Source organism: Cetorhinus maximus, chromosome 10 (assembly GCF_964194155.1).
Source record: "Cetorhinus maximus chromosome 10, sCetMax3.hap1.1, whole genome shotgun sequence".
NCBI classification, from domain to species: domain Eukaryota; kingdom Metazoa; phylum Chordata; class Chondrichthyes; order Lamniformes; family Cetorhinidae; genus Cetorhinus; species Cetorhinus maximus.
The window spans coordinates 24,395,377-24,415,736 of record NC_135888.1 but is presented as its reverse complement, the minus strand read 5'-3'; the positions used below and the strand labels follow the sequence as shown (position 1 = coordinate 24,415,736).

At 46.7% G+C, this 20,360-nt stretch overlaps 1 protein-coding gene across 2 annotated transcripts; it reads left to right on the top strand.

Annotated features, from left to right (window-relative positions):
- Positions 1-4,555: 4,555 nt before the first annotated feature.
- rexo4 (REX4 homolog, 3'-5' exonuclease) lies at positions 4,556-20,295 on the top strand. 2 transcript variants are annotated; one of them, XM_078550229.1, is made up of 9 exons: positions 4,556-4,810; positions 6,212-6,447; positions 7,950-8,275; positions 10,786-10,950; positions 11,606-11,799; positions 14,226-14,314; positions 15,238-15,312; positions 16,630-16,704; positions 19,771-20,295. In XM_078550229.1, exons 2-9 carry the CDS (start codon positions 6,256-6,258, stop codon positions 19,897-19,899), a joined length of 1,245 nt encoding a protein of 414 aa, XP_078406355.1. In that variant the 5' UTR covers positions 4,556-4,810; positions 6,212-6,255; the 3' UTR covers positions 19,900-20,295. The 2 variants fall into 2 exon arrangements, with proteins under 2 accessions (XP_078406355.1, XP_078406354.1); XM_078550228.1 differs by having other exon boundaries at positions 4,556-4,855.
- Positions 20,296-20,360: the final 65 nt, after the last annotated feature.

The following is a 20,360-nucleotide window of genomic DNA, read 5'->3' as shown; positions in this document are numbered from 1 at the left end:
ATCTAAAATTAAGGTACTTTTTAATCAGTGTTTCAAGCCCACTCCATGGATTTGAACCAGTAATCCACTGACACTCACCATTCCAGTACCGATGGGCCTTTGAATTATCCCAGGGGCATGCTGAGGGAGCTCTGCAGTGTCAGGGTGTCAGTGTTGAGAGAGCTCTGCAGTGCCAGATGGTCAGTACTGAGGGATCTCTGCAATGTCAGAGGGTCGGTATTGAGGGAGCGCTGCACTGACAGATGGGCAGTATTGAGGGAGTTCTGCAGTGCCAGAGGGGAGTAAGGAGGGAGCTCTGCACTGTCGGAGGGGCAGTACTGAGGGAGTGCTGCACTGTTAAAGGGCCAAAACTGAGGGAGTGCTGCATTGTCAGAGGGTGAGTACTAAGGGAGTGCAGCACTGTCAGAGAGGCAGAACTGAGGGAGACTGCACTTTTGGAGGGTCAGTACTGAGGGAGCACCGCACTATTGGAGGGGCAGTATTGTGGGAGCGCCACACCATTGGAGGGGCAGTACTGAGGGAATGCCATACTGTCAGAGAGGCTAGAGAGATAGGTTACATAGATAGGTTAGCAGAATGGACATGCAAGTGACAGGTGAAATTTAATACAGAGAAGTGTAAGGTGGTGCATTTTAGCAGAAAGGAGAGCAAGAGGCAGCATGTACATAGATCTTTGAAGGTGTCAGAACATATTAAGTGAATAGTTGGCAAAGCATATGGGATGTTGGGCTTCATAAATAGAGGTATTGAGTACAAAAGCAGAGATATTATGCACTGGTTAGGCCACAACCAGCATATTGTATCCAGTACAGGTCATCAAACATTAGGAAGCATGTGAGTGTCCTTGAGAGCGGGAGAGGAGATTTACCAGAATGATTCCTGAGATGAGGGATTTTAACTACAAGGTTAGGTTGGAGAAGCTGGGTTGTTCTCCTTGGAACAAAAGATATTGGCCCCAGCCAGAAGCCTTGCGGTAGGACTGGAAGACCCCAGCGGCGGGTGGGTGCGGGAAGTCCCGCCCATTGAGTGGAGATTTGATAGAGGCGTAGAAGATTATGACAGGTTTAGATAAAGTAGACAAAGGAAAGCTGTTCCCATTACATAGAAATATAGAAAATAGGAGCAGGAGTTAGGTCATTTGGCCCTTCCAGCCCGCTCTGCCATTCAATGCGATCATGGCTGATCCTCTATCTCAACACCATACCCTCGTGTTCTCCCCATACCCTTTGATGCCTTTAGAGTCCAGAAATCTATCTATTTCCTTCTTAAATATATTCAGTGACTTGGCCTCCACAGCTTCTGGGGTAGAGAATTCCACAGGCTCACCACCCTCTGAGTGAAGAAGTTTCTCCTCATCTCAGTCCCAAATGGTCTACCCCGTATCCTGAGACTGTGACTCCTTGTTCTAGACCCCCCCCAGCCAGAGGAAACATCATCCCTGCATCCAGTCTGTCCATCCCTGTCAGAATTTTATATGTTTCAATGAGATCCCCTCTCATTCTTCTAAACCCCAGTGAATACAGGCCTAGTTGGCCCAGTCTCTCCTCATACGACAATCCTGCCACCCCAGGAATCAGTCTGGTGAACCTTTGCTGCACTCCCTCTATGGCAAGTATATCCTTTCTTAGGGAAGGAGACCAAAACTGCACACAATACTCCAGGTGTGGTCTCAGTGTACAGCTGCAGTAAGACATCCTTTCTCCTTTTACTCAAGTCCTCTCGTAATGAAGGACAACATACCATTTGCCTTCTTAACTGCTTGCTGCACCTGCATGCTTGCTTTTAGACACCCAGGTCCCTTTGTACATCAGCATTTCCCAATCTATCGCCATTTAAATAATACTCTGCCATTCTATTTTTCTTTCACACTTATCCATGCCATACTGCATCTGCCATGTATTTGCCCACTCATTCGAACTGTCTAAATTGCCTTGAAGACTCTTAACAATCTCCTCACCGCTCACATTCCCATCAAGTTTCGTGTCATCAGCAAACTTGGAAATATTACATTTGGTTTCCTCATCCATATATTATGAATAGCTGGAGCTCAAGCATTGATCCCTGCAATACCCCACTAGTCACCACCTGCCACTCTGAAAAAAACCCATTTATTCCTACTCTGTTTCCTGTCTGCTAACCAATTCTCAATCCATGCCAATATATTACCCCCAATCCCATGTGCTTTAATTTTGCACACTAACCTCTTATGTGGGACTTTATCATAAGCTTTCTGAAAATCCAAATACACCACATCCACTGGTTCTCCCTTATCTATTCTGTTGGTTACGTTCGCAAAAAACTCCAGTAGGTTTGTCAAACATGATTTCCTTTTCATAAATCCATGTCGACTTTGTCTAAACCCGTTGATATTTTCTAAGTGTCCTGTTATCACATCCTTTATAATAGACTCGAGCATTTTCCCTACCACTGAGGTTAGGCTAACTGGTCTGTAATTCCCTGTTTTCTTCCTCCTCCCTCCTTTTTTAAATAGTGGGGTTACATTTGCCACCCTCCAATCTGCTGGGACTGTTCCAGAATCTACAAAATTTTGGAAGATGACAACCAGCACATTTCCACGGTCACCTCCTTTAGTACCCTGGGATGTGGGTTATCGGGCCCTGGGGATTTATTGGCTTCCAGTTCCATTAATTTCTCCAGCACTATTTCTTTAGTAATACTAATTTCCTTCAATTCCTCCTTTTCACTAGACCCTTGGTTCCCTAGTATTTCTGGGAAGTTATTTGTGTCTTCCTCTGTGAAAACAGAGCTAAAGAAGTTGTTTAATTGCTCTGCCATTTCCTTGTTTTCTATGATAAATTCTCCCATTTCAGACTGTAAGGAATCTACATTTGTCTTCATTAATCTTTCTCTTTTTACATACTGATAGAAGCTTTTACAGTCCGCTTTTATGTTCCTTGCAAGTTTACTCTCATACCCGATTTTTTCCCCCCTTAATCAATCTCTTGGTCCTTCTTTGCTGAATTCTAAACTGCTCCCAATCCTCAGGCCTGCTACTTTTTCTAGCAACTTTTTATGACTCCTCTTTGGATCTAATACTATCCTTAATTTCTTTTGTTAGCTGATGGTACATGGATTAGGGGACACAGATGTAAGGTTTTGGGCAAGATGCGGGGAACGTGAGGAAGAACATATTTTATGCAATGAATGGTAATGGCCTGGAACTCGATCCTTACAAGGTTGATTGAAGCAGAGACGATGAATGATTTCAAATGGAAATTGGATGGGCAGTTGAGAGAAATAAACTTCCAGGCCCACGGGGACAGACTGAGGAATAGAATTGACTGGATTGCTCTCCAGAGTCACAGGGTCAGTACTGAGGGAGAGCTGCACTGTCGGAGGGTCAGTACTGAGGGAGCGCTGCACTGTCCGAGGGTCAGTACTAAGGGAGCGCCGCACTGCTGGAGGGTAAGTAGTGAGGAAGCACCGCACTGTCGGAGCGTCAGTGCTGAGGGAGTGCTGCACTGTCCGAGGATCAGTACTGAGGGAGTGCTGCACTGTTGGAGGGTCAGTGCTGAGGGAGCGCTGCACTGTCGGAGGGTCATTGCTGAGGGAGTGCTGCACTGTCAAAGGGTCAGTACTGAGGGAGCGATGCACTGTCCGAGGGTCAGTACTGAGGGAGTGCTGCACTGTCGGGGGGTCAGTACGAAGGGAGTGCTGCACTGTTGGAGGGTCAGTACTGAGGGAGTGCTGCACTGTCGGGGGGTCAGTACTGAGGGAGTGCTGCACTGTCGGGGGGTCAGTACTGAGGGAGTGCTGCACTGTCGGGGGGTCAGTACGGAGTGCTGCACTGTCGGAGGGTCAGTGCTGAGGGAGTCCTGCACTGTTGGAGGCATCGTCTTTCAGATGAGATATTAAACCAGTCCATGTTGAAACTCTCGAATGGACTTGATGGGCTGAATGGCCTCTTTCTGTGCCATAATGACTCCATCACTCTAACAGTAGGGGAGTTCTTTGCTATATCTTGGTCAATATTTATGCCTCATCCAATATCACTCTCTTAAAAATCAGTTGATCTGGTCATCATCACATTGCCTTGAGTCCAGCAGCTGCTTTCCATCCCCAGTGCCTGGCAGGGTTACTAACCCTTCCGGATTGCCCTGGGCTCTGCAGGATATGAAAATTAATCTTCTGGATACTGCTGGAAGCAATAGGGTCAGGAAGGAGTGCTCTTTCTGCACATTGTCTGTTGTTTATTAATTGTCATATTATTTGGTGGGGGGGGAGGGGGGGTGTTTACCAGGGAGGAGAAAGAGGGTGAAATGCTGGAACCTGCAGCAATCTGTGCAGCCAGAGCTGGGAGGCCTGGGGCCTGGACCCTGGACCCTCTCCTCAGTGTCTCAGGGTCAGGCTCTCCCGCTGCCGGCCCGGGTTTTGGGTTGGGCCCAGTGACCGTATCCCTGACACTCGGGGGGTGGGGCGGAGCGGAGCTGGGGAGGGGGCGGAGCGGTGAGGCGGGGCGGGGCGGGGCGGGGGGCGGAGCAGGTAGGGGGCGGGGCGCAGCGGGTAGGGGGGCGGGGCGGAGCGGGTAGAGGGGCGGGGCGAGGCGGTGGCCCCGTTGCCCAGGGAGACGGGCCCGGGATCCCGCGTCTCCGGGGCGGCCCGGGCCGTTTTCCCTCTGGGTTTCGGTTGGTGCCGCTAAAACTCCAGATTTTATAATCCCGATTCCCGGATTCCGCTAAATGTGGAAGTTTAGCCAAACCCACCGGAATCGGCGCAAACAGGAACTGTTTCCGGGAGGACGGATTTAGCGGCGACACCACTTCCGGTCCAGAAACACGAGTGGCGCCAGGTGAGAGGAAGAAACACAACCGAGGAAGCGCTGCACTGTCGGAGGGTCAGTACTGAGGGAGTGCTGCACTGTCGGTGGGTCGGTACTGAGGGAGTGCCGCACTGTCGGAGGGTCAGTACTGAGGGAGCGCTGCACTGTCAGAGGGTCGGTACTGAGGGAGTGCCGCACTGTCGGAGGGTCGGTACTGAGGGAGTGCCGCACTGTCGGAGGGTCAGTACTGAGGGAGTGCCGCACTGTTGGAGGGTCAGTACTGAGGGAGTGCTGCACTGTTGGAGGGTCAGTACTGAGGGAGTGCCGCACTGTTGGAGGGTCAGTACTGAGGGAGTGCTGAACTGTTGGAGGGTCAGTACTGAGGGAGTGCTGCACTGTTGGAGGGTCAGTACTGAGGGAGCGCCGCACTGTTGGAGGGTCGGATGAGATATTAAAACAGGCTTTGTCTGAACTCTCAGATGGATGTAAAGGATTCCATATTCGAAGAGGAGCAGGGGTGTTATCCCTGGAGCCCTGGCCAATATTGACTCCTTATTTATCTCTTTAAAATAAATTACCTGAACTTTATCACATTGCTGTTTATGAGATCTTGATGCATGCAAATTGGCTGCCATATCTGCGACATTAAAAACGTGACTAGTCTTCAGAAATCCTTCATTGTCCATGAAGTGATTTGGGACATCTGGAAGTTGTGCAAGACACTTTAGAAAAGGGAATTCTCTCAATTGCTTAATCTGTTGAAATCATCAACATTTTATGTTTTCTTTTTAAGTTGACTTTTTGGGAGCTTTCTGTTTTGGAGTTCGGTCATTGAAATCATGACTGAACGTGGACGTGCTGATGAATTTAGGAAGAAATTCAGGCTAAACTTTATAAATTACTGGTTATAGCTGGAACATTGTGTCTAATTCTAGACACCACACTTCAGGAAGAATGTCAAAGCCTTGGAGAGGGTGCAGAGGAGGTTTGCTGGATTAGTTCCAGGGATGAGGGACTTGAACTATGTGGAGAGACTGGAGAAGCTGGGATTCTTCTGAGAGCAAAGTGGAGGATATTAAATCAAGGTATACAAAATTATTTAAGTGTAAATAAGGAGAAACCGTTTCCTCTGGCAGGAGGGTCGGTAACCAGAGGGACACAGATTTAAGTTGATTAACAAAAGAAACAGAGAGGAGATATGGAATTTTTCTATTTAGTGAGTTGTTGTGATCTGGAAGGCGCTGCCTGAAAGGGCAGTGGAAGTGGATTCAGTAGTAACTTCCAAAAGGGAATTGGATAAATACTTGAAGGGGAGCATTTTGCAGGGCTAAGGGGGAAATACAAGGCAACACTCTTTCAAAGAGCCAACACAGGCTCAGAGGGCTGATTGGCCTCCTTTGTCTGATTCTATGCACTGTCCTCTGTTTGTAGGGTTGATATCTGCCCTTGGTGAGCAAGTGAATGACAAGTGGACAATGGCTAAAGTGAAACCCGGCCTGCAAGTGGACAGTGCGGTCCCGGCTGTATCAAAGCTGGGCGGCCAAAAGAAGTCCAAGAAGAAGGGATTCTGGGCCAAGGAAAAAAGTGTGACTAAGAAGAAGATGGAAACATTGCTGCCTCCTAGAGCTGCCGTGGAGTACTCCACCAACTGGAAGGCACTCCAGCAAGTAAGGTTCAAATAAACACACAAAGAAGCAAAGTATTGCAGGTGCAAAAATCCGAAATAAAAATATTGCATCAAACATAAATTTTCATCTTAATAAAATCAGCAAATTGCTCAGCAGATCAGGTCCCCACTGTGGAGAGAGAGAAAGGTAGGGTTCATATTTCAGGGTTCCTTGACTTGAAATGCTCATTCTGTCTTCCTCTCTACACACTTGCCGCCAGACCTATTGAGCGTTTCCAGCATTTGCTGTTTTTTTGATAATATGCTGCCTTGACTGAAAACTCTGGGCGTGAGCCGGTCTTGGGAGTTTACTAGATCCCATTTTACAGAAAGAGGATGTAAAAGACCAGCCTCTTGGGCTGAGCTCTTTTAACCCTTGTCACCTGAGCCAGTGATTGCTGCACATTGGAGTTAGGGAGCGTTTAGATCACCAGGTTATTAGCAAGGGTCAGGCTTGTTGTGCCTTTTCTTAACAAAATATCCTACATTGCTAGTGCATCACCAAGATGGTGACTGGCTTAACAGCATTCAAGCAACAATTGGAACTGTTTTTTAAGATGGATTCTCAGGATGTGGGTGTCACTGGCAAGGCTGGCACTTATTGCCCATTCCTGGCTCCCTGCCTTCTTCGTGAACCCGTGGTTGTGGGTTTGATACCAACTTAATGGTTTGCGAAACTACTCCAGAGGGTGATTAAGTTCTAATCAAAACGCAAAAACAAAATACTGCAAATGCTGGAAATAAATAAAATGGAAAATACTGGAAATATTCAGGCAGCATGTGTGGAGAGAAAGAGCTATTGTTTCCGGTCGATGATTAGTAGCAATCATGTTGATATAGGACTGGAATCACTTTGAGGCCCCAACAGCAGGATCGAGATGTACAGATGGTGAGGTGTTATTTTATAATGAGATGTGTACCTGTGCCACACAGGCTTTGGTCACAGTGAAGGTGTACTACAGCTTGTAGCAGGTGCGCAGGTTCTACAAGGAAGCAGGAGAAATGGATATATCACTCTCAACTCTCAATTTTGCTATTGAATCCCTGAGATTGGGCTTTGTCTCTTGCATAGGCATTGCTAGATAATAGGCTAAGATCTATTGAGTTCACCGTCTACCATCCCGGCAGTCCCATGATACAGCGATAATGGAATTATTGACTAATTACAATGACCAATCTCTATCAATGAGTCTGCAACAGGTCCAGACATGAGGTGGGGGAGAGCTTTGGGAACCATAGGACCAAGGTTACCTGTTCCTCCCAAAGAATGCTCCACGCAGCACACATCATGTCTCAAATTACTCGCATACTGGATCCCAAAATGTTATTTTCTGAAGTAACATTTGTTGGGAATGTTTGTGGAGAGACAGAATTGGGAAGAAGGGGAAGAAAATTGTAATGAATGGATCACAGCCACAGTGAGAGTTTGTGTGTTGCATGTTTCTGTTACAATGTGTGAATTGTGGCCACTTATTCATGTGAAGGGCTATAATTTTCAATCAGATAATGAATCAGACAGCTGGTGCTAAGAAGGTTCCGGAAAGCAAATCCAAGATCCAGACAAAGGGAGAAACAGCTACTGTGGAGAAGATGAGTCACCGAGGAATTAAACCAGAGAAAGGGGGAGAAAGCAAGAGTCAGCCGGACCCTCAAACAACAGGTGTGCTGGTGAAAGGAAAGGGACTGAAACCAGATAAAATCACGAACCAGGGGACACAGCAGACCAAGAAAAAGAGGACAAGGAACAGTCAAGGGCTTCTGGGAGGAAGTGGTTCCACTCAGAGGATAAAAAGAACCAAAGCTGAACCAGAAACCAAGAACCACAAGGAGTAAGTGTTTGTGAAATCGTTCCCGCTCTTCAACATCCCACTACCTCAGGCATACCCGGCCCCCCCCACCCCAACCTGACCACCCCCCCACCCCAACCTGACCGCCCCCCCACCCCAACCTGACCACCCCCCCCACCTCTAAACCCCACCGCCCCCCCCCTCCCCTCCATTGTACTATGGAGCCTGTTCTCATCTGAGTTGAGCTGATTAAGAAGCGATTAAACAGAGGACATTGCGAAGGAATGGGATAGAGTAGACAGCAATAGACTGTTTCCACTGATTGAGGGATGTGTACGCTTATACATAAGAGATTTAGAGCAGGAGGGTTTGAGGTCGTTACATTCACAACCAGCGTCAGTGAGTGAAGCAGCGATCAGGTTGACATTTAAGAACCAGGTTAGCCGAGTGATAGAAGTGAAAGGGGGTAAAGGGATCTGGGAACAGAGTGGGCACATGGGATTAGGATACTGCTCATGTGGAAGATGGGCCAAATAGTCTATTTGTGTGCTGTACTAATTGCACAGAAATGACAAATCTGGCTCCTGGTACAACAGAGAGAGGATCATTGCTGACATTTGATAGTCTAATAGGTGAAACTGACGGGCAGGAGGAAACCCGCTGCTGCTTCAACCCGTCCCACACCTTGGGATGGCACCATGACAAAACACTTCCGCCTGCCCCCTGCCCCATCTCTCAGCAGCCATGTAATCTGGGAAAGACAAAAAAAATCCTGAGTCAATATGAGAAAAATTCCTCTCTGATCCCCTCAGTCCAGGAGGTCACATGGAGTGTGTTTATAAAGGAACTTTCCTTACTTATGGTGTGATCTCTGCTCCAGTCATAAACCGGCCCGGCTCCCTCCCTGTTGAAAGCAGGGAGTCAGCACTGGCCACGCCAGCTGGCAACACATTCCAGAGAGTCCATGTTCCCCAGGAGATCTAACAGTTAATCTGTACTCTGGCAAGATAGGAACATTAGGAGATCATTCAACCTCTGTCGTGCCCTGAAATTGATCTACGCAGACCTGTAGGGCCCAAGTTTTATCTCTAGTCTGTGCTGAATGAACTGCTTCCACTTGTTGACTTATGTGCCCCTGTGTCAGTATCATTAATGATCAGTGTTCAGAGGCTTGTGTTGGTATTGATGTTGTGTGAGGGGGATTTTTTTCCACATTTGCCTGCGTAATATCCGGCTGACACTTGCCGTCTGGGATCACGTGTAAGGGAAGATTGCCACTTGGATTGAGTACCGATGGCAGCTGGTGCTTGTGGAATTGCATTTAGCATTATTCCCCCTACCCTGTCCAGCTCCAATGATGTCCAGTGGATAGTGATCATCGTGGATGATCCTTTTAGGAGAATCTCCATTTCTTAGTGAAATCTCTGGGCCATCTTGCACACCTTCTGAGTTCTTCCTGGAGTTGCTTTGATGGGCTTTCAGTCCTGGCCTGGAATTGAGACTGGTAGTTGGTTGTAGGAATCTGAACCAAATGAGGCCAGAAGCTTTCTGATCCAGTTCGAAATGGCCACATCCCCTCAACACCAAACTTGCACCGAAGATTTTGTCTGGCTTGGCTTGGCTTGGGAGGCTGCTGAGTTATGGGGAGCTGTTGTTGATGGAAATGCAGCTTGATTTTATCCAATGCTTTTAATTTAGTAAAGTATCCCCAAGGCCGGTGAAAATCAGATAAAGGTTGTGAATCATGTGGTCCCTGTAATGTTAGTGAGGTTATAAAGGTCAGTTTTTGTTTTCATTAGAACCTGCACTGAAAGTGCTTCAGAGCCACCAGGTGGGAGATCTTCACAGGCCTGTGCCAGATTCAAACGCAGCTCCAGGAGGTGAAAGAAGACATTTTGACTGACAGAAACTGGGTGTCAGTGAGACCCGAAACACTCCACTGTAACGTCACCTGTTTCTGCCTCACCTTGGCTCATCTGCTACTGAAAGAATCATCCATGCATTTGTTCTTCCACACTGAGCTACTCCAGTGGTCTCCTGGTCAGCCTCCCATTTTCCAACCCTTCAGTAACTTGTGATCAACCAAAACTCTACTTCTGCCCACCCCTGTGATGCCCTCCAACTCCACAAGAAATCTGCCCTCATCCAATCGTGGCCATTTGCTATGCCCAATTTTAGTCATTCCACCATTGGTAGTGGTGCCCTCAGCTGTCTAGAGCCTAAGCTCTGGAATTCCCACCCTAAAACACTCTACTTCTATCTCCTCCTTTAAGATGCTTTGTAAAATGTACCACTTTGGCTGAGCTTTTGGTCATCTGCCCTAATAAGCTCCCTATGTGGCTCAGTGGCAACATGTTGCTGTATAATACTTCTGTGAAATGCCTTGGGGTGTCTTACCTAATTAAAGGTGCTATATAAATGTAGGTTATTAATATTTTGTTCCCTCTGAACAGCTACTTAGTGTAGTGGAGTCAATTTGGTGTACCTGCAAGCAGAAATAGTTTTCTGTGTTTAATTTTAGTACAGCTTCCTTACTCCTTGTTCTTTGACAGGCCTGATATCTGGTTTGATGACGTAGATCCAGATGACATTGAAGCTGCGATGGGATCGGAAGCTGCAAACGTTGCTCGGCGGCAGATAGAAACGGCAACAGGAAATCCATACCCTGCGGTACAGAGTTTGGAAAAGATTCTGGTTAAAGATGGAGCTTTCCAGGGGTAGGTAGTGAGCAGCAGTAGCACTTGGTATGCTAACCCACCACTGAATGGGAGAGGGAGCATAGAGGGAGATCTAAACTGTATATAACACCATGCTGTCCCTGCCCTGGGAGTGTTTGATGGAGGCAGTATGAAGAAAGCTTTACTCCAAATCTAACCCTGTGTATTCAATCCCATGCTGTGCTGTCCTGGGAGTGTTTGAAGGGATCAGTGTAGAGGGTGCTTTACTCTGTTTCTAACCCCGTGCTGTACCTGCCCTGGGAGTGTTTGATGGGGACAGTGTAGAGGGAGCTTTACCCTGTATCTAACCCCATGCTGTACCTGTCCTGGGAGTGTTTGATGAGGACAGTGTAGAGGGAGTTTTACTCTGTATCTAACCCCATGCTGTACCTGTCCTGGGAGTGTTTGATGAGGACAGTGTAGAGGGACCTTTACTCTGTATCTAACCCCATGCTGTACCTGTCCTGGGAGTGTTTGATGGGGACAGTGTAGAGGGAGCTTTACTCTGTATCTAACCCTGTGCTGGATTGGTTGAAGTTTTGAATGATGGACATTGTGTTTAGTTTTATTGAGGTGCTGGCTGCTCTTTCTGAGTGAAACAAAATGATCAAGACTCCAGTGACTGCCTGGATAACTTTGCTGGCTGTTTTCGCAGATTGACCAAAGTTGTGGCGATGGACTGTGAGATGGTCGGTGTTGGGCCGGACAAGGCAGACAGCATCCTCGCACGGGTTTCCATTGTCAACCAATTTGGCAAATGCGTTTATGACAAATACGTGAAACCAACAGAAAAGGTGACGGATTACAGGACCTGGGTGAGCGGAATCCGACCGGCTGACATGAAGAAGGGTGAGGAGGCTCTCCTGAATCTCTGATTTTAAAATATTTCTGCAGTATTTTCAAACAAGTTTTTGGCTGTGACATTGGAAAAGGGGACAGAGGAAGAGATAAGTTAACTAGTTAGAGAAAAAAAATCAGGAACAGCATACAATTTCAGATATTACAACCTGGTAGCAATCTGTTCAACCCATCAGTCGTCTTGGTATCTAACCTGCACACAAGCAGCATCCTAATCCCCTGTGCCCGCTCTGTTCCCATTTCTCTTTATCCTCTTTTTTTTCCTACCTGTCTAACTTGTTCTGAAAGGTTCACATGGTCCCTCGGCTTCAATCACTAACTCCTCACAAACCTCTGTGCATAAATGTTTCTCCTCTCTATCCTAGATTTCTTACATTTCATTGTGCATCTACATGCAGGGCCATGATGGATGATTTATTTATTATCCAAATATAGACTGAGGTAAGAGTAATTAGCAAAGGGGAGGAGGAGCCCCTTAAATGTGCTCAACACAGCTCTCAAGATCAGCATGCTTTTATCCCAACAGGGGGAAAGAGTAGAACTGAATCCAGTTCTAGGAAGTGAAGTGGGGCAAGTGTGTAATTAAGTGGGGAACATCTAGGAAACAGCGATCATAACATTCTTATATTCTAGATAAAAATTGAAAAATTGGGGAGAGAGAAAAGTTGCCTGACTTGAAACAAAGCCAATTTGAATTTAAAAAAAGAGGAAATGTGTCCAAATAAACTGGAAAGGAAAATTGGCCAATAAAACCATAAACAAACAAATGTGAAAGCTTTGCATTATGTGGGATATGTTCCATCACATCCAGAAATACCTACATTGTAAAATTCTCACCCTTGTTTCCAAATTCCTCCTTGGCCTCACCCCTCTATATCTCTGTAACAAACTCTAGCCCTGTAACCTTCTGAGACCCCTATCCTCTTCCAACTCTGCCCTCTTGCCTATCTCTGATTTTAATTGTTCCACCATAGGCGGCCGTGTCTTCAGCAGCCTGGGCCCTAAGCTTTGGAATTCTAACCCTAAACCCCTCTACCTTTCCCCTAAGGTGCCTGTTTAGACCTACCTCTTTGACCAACCTTTTGATTTCCTGTTCTAACAACTGGTTATGTAGCTTTGTGCCTAATTTTGTTTGATAATGCTCCTGTGAAGCACCTTGGGACCTTTAAATAAAGGTGCTATATAATTACAGGTTGTCGGGCTGGTTAGGGTACAGATTAGGTGTATTTCCACATGAGGTAAAAGAGGGGAGCAAGTGCTGGATCTCCTTGAATGAGAAAATTAATTGAAATTAAAATGAGATTTGGGAGGTCACAAGATTTGAGGCTTGTAACGTGACCAAATGAAGCAGTGCAGAGGGGGATCAAAAAAGGATTAGAAAAGTTAAGAGGAAGTATGAAGAAAGTCAGTCAAGGAGCGGGAAGGGAAGTTGTAAAGAATTTTATAAAAGCCTATGAAGTGAGTTAAAGGGTTGATTAAAGGAAGGAATGATATAAACATAGAAACTAGGAGCAGGAGTAGGCCATTCGGCCCTTCGAGCCTGCTCCGCATTCATCATGATCATGGCTGATCATGTGATGGCCCAAATGATGGAGAAAATAAATGAGCCTGAGCCTTGGTTTTGACACTAGAGTGGGATGGTGGACTGAAAGCGTGTGAGGAGGAGATGGAGTGGATAGAGAGGGCAACTCCAGATAAGGGAAAAGTGCTCGACAAAATTGAATGAAACTCAAGAAGTAGAAAGGACATTGGGCTCTGACTTACATCCTAGAATACTGAGGGAATTGTCCACAATCTTTCAAACATCCTTGGGTTATGGGTGTTACCCCCAGAGGACTGGTGGGTTGTCAATGTAGCATCTCTGCTCAGAAAAGGATAAACCAGATAAGTTCAGACCCGCCTGCCTCACATCAGCAGTGGATAAGTTTCACAAGATCGGAAATGGGACAAAATGAATACATGAAGAGACGATTACGTAAGGACATCAAACATAGATTTATGAAAGGCAAGTTGTGTCTCAAAAAATTAACTGGTTCTCTTTTGAGAAAATATTGGGAGTTTATTGAAAAAGGAACTGTGTTGTGTATATGGATTTTTGGAAGACATTTGACAAGATACTGGATAGAAGGCTGATGGCAATGTGGGTAGGAAGTTACGTCAAACACAGAAAACAGTGCCTGATACTACTTGAGTTCTGAAGAAGAGTTGTATTTGTCTTCAGGTTAACTCTGTTTCTCTCTCCACAGGTGCTGCCAGACCTTCTGAGTAATGCCAGCACTTTGTTTTTATTTCAGATTTCTAGCATCGCAGTAGTTTACTTTTATTTGAGTATTTGAGGTTGTATTGTGTGAGCGTGTGTGTCTTTGTGTGTATTTGAAACTAACTGACTGTTTTCTAACTGGTTTGGCCATTTTCAGGTGAAGACTTCAAAGTTGTGCAGAGGGAGGTTGCAGACATCTTGGAAGGCAGAACATTAGTTGGTCACGCTGTCCACAATGATCTCAAGGTCAATAACTGAGGTCCCTCGGTGTATGGTTTAGTGTTTGATGGGGATGGTAGGAGCGGGGACAGATCTCTTCCCGAGTAAAATTTGTAACAAAGGGAAAAACCCCTAAACTATCTTTTCTTTTGAATACCTGTTTTTCCTCTTCCCCTCGCTGGATTCTCATTTGTTGCCATGATGCAAATGTTTTGTTTGGGAGTAAGAGGATGCTGCCCTTGGATAGGGTCCTCAGTGAAAGTCAGCATTTTGCTTTGGGAAAAGGGGCTTGTGCAGTGATGGAATTGTTAGCATTTGCGCTGAATGTATCCTCTTCACTCAGCTTGGGTTTGCCCCATCTCTCCTAAAGGTGCTGGGATCCATGCATGGATCATGGCAGTTCTCTGATAGCTATGTCTAGGTGTGTATGTGACTATAGCGTGTCAGAAGACTACAGCAGTGTGGCACCAGCGGTTCTGTTACTGGACTAATAATCCAGAGAACATGAATTCAAATTTCACCATGAGTAATTTGAGAATTTAATGTGGGATCAGTAAAACTGGCCATGAAACTGTCAGATTGCTGTAAAAACTAGTTCACTAATGTCCTTTAGGGAAGGAAACCTGCTATCCTTATCCAGTCTGGCCGTATGCGTGACTCCAGACCCATACATGTTTTCTGCTGGTCCAAGATTCAATTCACCTGGTTCAGACCCCGCAAACAAAACTGATCACACCCCCAGGTCAACATTGTGAGGTTCCACTGCTTTGGGAAGACAAATTATACCTCAATTGCTTAAATACGCGGACACTAGATGTGTTCATATAAAAATTTTAATATCAAAAAGTATTTAACTAAGAAACTGACTGGTGTGTAGCAATGAAAGTAAACTGTGCAGGCAGCTACTGTGTCACTTTAATTAGTAATGACCGCTGTCTAATTTACCACAGATTCTGTTCCTGGATCATCCAAAGAAGAAAATTCGTGACACACAGAGATACAAACCTTTCAAAACAGCTGCCAAAGTAAGTAAAGTGAAAGTTGGATTGGTCCATCAATCACAGCTGCCTATTGAACACGGACAGAGTATGTCAGCAGCACTCAGCAATTGGCTGTCAGAGCCAAACTTAGTTGTCACCTGACTGCAAATTTGTTTCATCCAAATTGGTCACCCACAGAGCCAAGCCATTTGCAATTGCAGGATATCCCATTGGGCTGGTAAACCGAGCCATTATTAAAACACACAATTCAATTCATGCAATCCCAGTTGGCCCATCTGTCAGGCTGGGATAATGTAATTACACTTCTGTTTCAGTGCTGTATGTTCATTCAGCCCAACTGAACCATGCTAGTGTTTAGACTCTACATGAGCCTCCTCCCACACTACTTCATCTCACCCCATCACCATAACCCTCTTATTCCTTTCTCCCTCGTGTGTTTATCCTCTTCGGCTTCTGCTCAAATGCATCTATAACAGTATTTTATCCATGGGTTTTTTTTAATGTTATTGTACCTTTTGGGGTTAAAACCAGATTCATTTAAAGTATTAACCTCGTCCGGGAACTGCGTCACTTATTATCCCAGAGTCACCAGCTGAGATTACACCAGGTCATTTGAGAATATATTTTTGATTTCCTTTGTTTCTAGTCAAAATTGAGTTAAATGTAAAATGGATTATACAAGATAATCACCAGTAAAACTAGTGGAGAATTGAGGAGAAACTTCTTTTCCTAGAAAGTGTGAAAATGTGGAACTCGCTACCACAGGGTAGCGAATAGTATAGATACATTTAAGGGAAAGCTGGTTAAACACATGAGGGAGAAAGGAGTAGATGGATAAGGTGATGGGGTGAGATTAAATCAAGTGGAGAAGGCTCATCTGGAGCATAAATAACAGCTTAGACCAGTTGGGCTGATTGGCCTGATCCTGCATTGTACTTGCTGTGTAATATCCGTGATATCCCTTAGTTCTCAGTTTACCAATTCCTTCTGAGGCAATTAGGAGAAAAGCAGGCTGAATCGAGAAATGGATGATAAACAGATAGCTGTTGGTGAAGAGCCTGATCTCTGGTCCCATGTTGGAGAGATTGTGATGGAAGGTTCATTAATTAATTAAGGAACTCGCAGCTTTGTCTGCCAAGAGTATGCAGCCTTCTGGTTACTAACAGCTGCTGTATGCATTATAGCCTCTGAAAGATGGATCAGGGATGATTGGGAGCAGGGATGCCTGGCTACCCCAGTTTTTACGTTACCACAGCATGGTTCTATTTGAAGAATTTGTGTTTTTTAAATTGTGAATTTACTTCCTTTATTTCTATTAACTTTTTTTTCTAATCTCTATAGTGTGGCCGACCCTCCCTCAAGCACTTGTGTAGGCAGATCCTAAAGGTCAAAGTTCAGGAATCTGAACATTCCTCGGTGAGTGTGTTTGTTGTGCATAGAGATATTTTGCAGCACTTATGCCCACTGTGTACAGACTGTATTTGGAACCAGTGAGCATCAGACACTCCTTGTCAGGCGATGTTTACTCTTGCTGAAATACCAGAATATCTCAGTTGTCCCTCTCTACCTTGCCTGGTAGTTTCACTCCCTCCCCTTCTGAAGGCACTGACTCTCACTGGCGTACAGGCCCCACACACACTGACTCTCACTGGGGTACGGGTCCCACACACACTGACTCTCACTGGCGTACAGGCCCCACACACACTGACTCTCACTGGGGTACGGGTCCCACACGCACTGACTCTCACTGGGGTACGGGTCCCACACACACTGACTCTCACTGGGGTACGGGTCCCACACGCACTGACTCTCACTGGGGTACGGGTCCCATACGCACTGACTCTCACTGGGGTACGGGTCCCACACGCACTGACTCTCACTGGGGTACGGGTCCCACACACACTGACTCTCACTGGGGTACGGTTCCCACACACATTGACTCTCACTGGGGTACGGGTCCCACACACACTGACTCTCACTGGAGTACGGGTCCCACACATATTGACTCTCACTGGGGTTCGGGTCCCACACACACTGACTCACTGGGGTATGGGTCCCACACACACTGACTCTCACTGGGGTTCGGGTCCCACACACACTGACTCTCACTGGGTTACGGGTCCCACACACACTGACTCTCACTGGGGTATGGGTCCCACACATGCTGACTCTCGCTGGGGTACGGGTCCCACACACGCTGACTCTCGCTGGGGTACGGGTCCCACACACGCTGACTCTCGCTGGGGTACGGGTTCCACACACGCTGACTCTCGCTGGGGTACGGGTCCCACACACACTGACTCTCACTGGAGTACGGGTCCCACACATATTGACTCTCACTGGGGTTCGGGTCCCACACACACTGACTCACTGGGGTATGGGTCCCACACACACTGACTCTCACTGGGGTTCGGGTCCCACACACACTGACTCTCACTGGGTTACGGGTCCCACACACACTGACTCTCACTGGGGTATGGGTCCCACACATGCTGACTCTCGCTGGGGTACGGGTCCCACACACGCTGACTCTCGCTGGGGTACGGGTCCCACACACGCTGACTCTCGCTGGGGTACGGGTTCCACACACGCTGACTCTCGCTGGGGTACGGGTCCCACACACACTGACTCTCACTGGAGTACGGGTCCCACACATATTGACTCTCACTGGGGTTCGGGTCCCACACACACTGACTCACTGGGGTATGGGTCCCACACACACTGACTCTCACTGGGGTTCGGGTCCCACACACACTGACTCTCACTGGGTTACGGGTCCCACACACACTGACTCTCACTGGGGTATGGGTCCCACACATGCTGACTCTCGCTGGGGTACGGGTCCCACACACGCTGACTCTCGCTGGGGTACGGGTCCCACACACGCTGACTCTCGCTGGGGTACGGGTTCCACACACGCTGACTCTCGCTGGGGTACGGGTCCCACACACACACTCACTGGGGAACGGGTCCCACACACACACTGACTCAACAACCACCTGCATTTATATAGCATCTTTCGTATACTGCAATGTCCCAAGTTGCGTCAGAAGAGTCCTATCAAACAAAATCTGACGGCAAACCACATCATAGGCTAGGACTGGTGAAGAAAAGCTTGTTCAAAGAGGTCTTAAGGATTATCTTAGTGCAGAGAGGTTGAGAGTCAGGGAGGTTTTAGTGGCTTGATAATTCCAGAATAGGGTAAGCAAAATGAAGGCACAGCTGCCAGTGGTGGAGCAATGAAAATCAGGGTGTGCAAGTGGGCAGAATTAGAGGAGTGCAGAGATCTGGGAGGGTTGTTGGACTGGACGAAGTTACACAGATAGGGAGGGGGCAAGACCATCGAAGGATTTGAACACCAGGTTGTTAACACCTCAGTTTAAAAATCTCAAACAGGCGCAGCCCAGCAATGGTGCCTCAGAGACTCCGTGGTGCCTCTGCTCCCCACTGGGTGGGACACTTATTCCGAGCCACAGCTTGTGTCAAATTCAAGGTAGAATGATTCCTCATTATTTCAGGCTGCATTGGGTAAAACTACTCCTTCTGGGAGTTGGTATTGCATTCAGGTTCCTGCTGTGCAAACTGCTGAAAATTCTACTAGAGGCAAGAGGTGTGTTTGTCAGGAAACTGATCAGTCTTACTGGGCTCAGCAAACTGCACTCACTCTGCAAGTCTTCAGGTGTGTTTATTTGTGCCACAACACTAGGAGGAACGCTTCCTGCAAATGTGCAGATGTAGTAATGCAGGAGTTAATGTTGCATCTACTACATGCTCTATCCAAAAGTATGCCTCAGAATGAAGACCAGGTTGGAAAAATCATGACCATGGGGAAAATTCCAATCTAAAGTGCCAGCAACAATAACTGCTTCCCTAGATGCTAAATCCAGATGCCTTCCAATGATTGTGTCAGCTACAGCATTTCAGAATGGAACAAACCACGTGGGGAAGCAGTTATTGTTGCTGGCACTACTGCTACTTTCTCATTGGTATTTTCCCCGCTTATTTTGTCATTTGCTAACCTGGTCTTCATTTGGAGGCATTATAACTTACAAAACAAGATTTTAAAACTTCACTGATGCTTCTGCCACCAACAGGAAAGGCGTCAGGAACAGTTGCGCATGCATGGCGGACGTAGTGCAGGCCGAGAGCACGTATGCAGCCAGTCAGCAGTGGGAGTCTGTTTGGTGAATTGCTGGTTGATGCTGATCACGGCCAGGCATGGCTTGGGGAGGGGACAATCTGCCAGGATCACTGTTTCTGATCATTCATTCCGTGGTGAGGACAGATGATCAGGCTGGGTCTATGATACCCTTCCTGATTGGATGACTGCTTGGGTAGGGTGGTGGAGAGTCTGCACTCATGAAACCAGGACCCCAGTGGGTGGAATTGAGACTTGTATAAGTTCAGTGTTTCGGTTTGAACAAATGGGGCTTGCCACTGCTGTCTGTGTAACCAGCTATTTTTCTCATTCTTGCCCTTCAGGTACAGGATGCACAGGCGACAATGAGACTTTACACACTAGTGAGGCAAAAGTGGGAGGCTGAACTGAAGGCAAAGCACAAAACGAAGAAACAGGTTGCAAAAGAGGAGAAACTGAAACCTTCAAGCTAAATGGCACTAGACTGCAAGGGGAGGTGGTACTGACTAGCCAGTGATGACATCCCCAGCCCCGTCCACCCAAAGTTCTGTGAGAGGTCAGTCTGTATCTCCTCTCCCATCAAAGCTCGTAATTTGACAGATGACACCAGGTGTGAGGCAACATTATATTTTTGCAATGGCTGCTGTCACCTCAGTGAGGCGCACTGTAGCTGGATGATGTTCAACAGGCTGATCATTCGCTGGTCACGCCTCACAAGACAGGTGTTTCCATACAGTATTCGACTCTGAATGGACTAGATTAGTTTGGAGTTACTTTTCTTCTCTCCTGGTTGAGACTGATAAAATCTGTATTTTTGCTGATATTTCAGCTCTGATCATTTTACAAAAATAAAACCTTGCTGGAATTTTCATTGAATATGAACCCTGTGAATGACCGAGAGAACAGAACAGTTTGAATACCCAGTGACAACTTC

Excerpts from the sequence above, each read along its gene's own strand:
- rexo4 (XM_078550229.1), top strand. The coding sequence starts at position 6,256 with ATGGCTAAAGTGAAACCCGGCCTGCAAGTGGACAGTGCGGTCCCGGCT. Across the intron at positions 11,800-14,225 it reads ACCGGCTGACATGAAGAAGG|GTGAAGACTTCAAAGTTGTG; the intron begins GTGAGGAGGCTC and ends GGCCATTTTCAG. Across the intron at positions 16,705-19,770 it reads AGGAATCTGAACATTCCTCG|GTACAGGATGCACAGGCGAC; the intron begins GTGAGTGTGTTT and ends CTTGCCCTTCAG.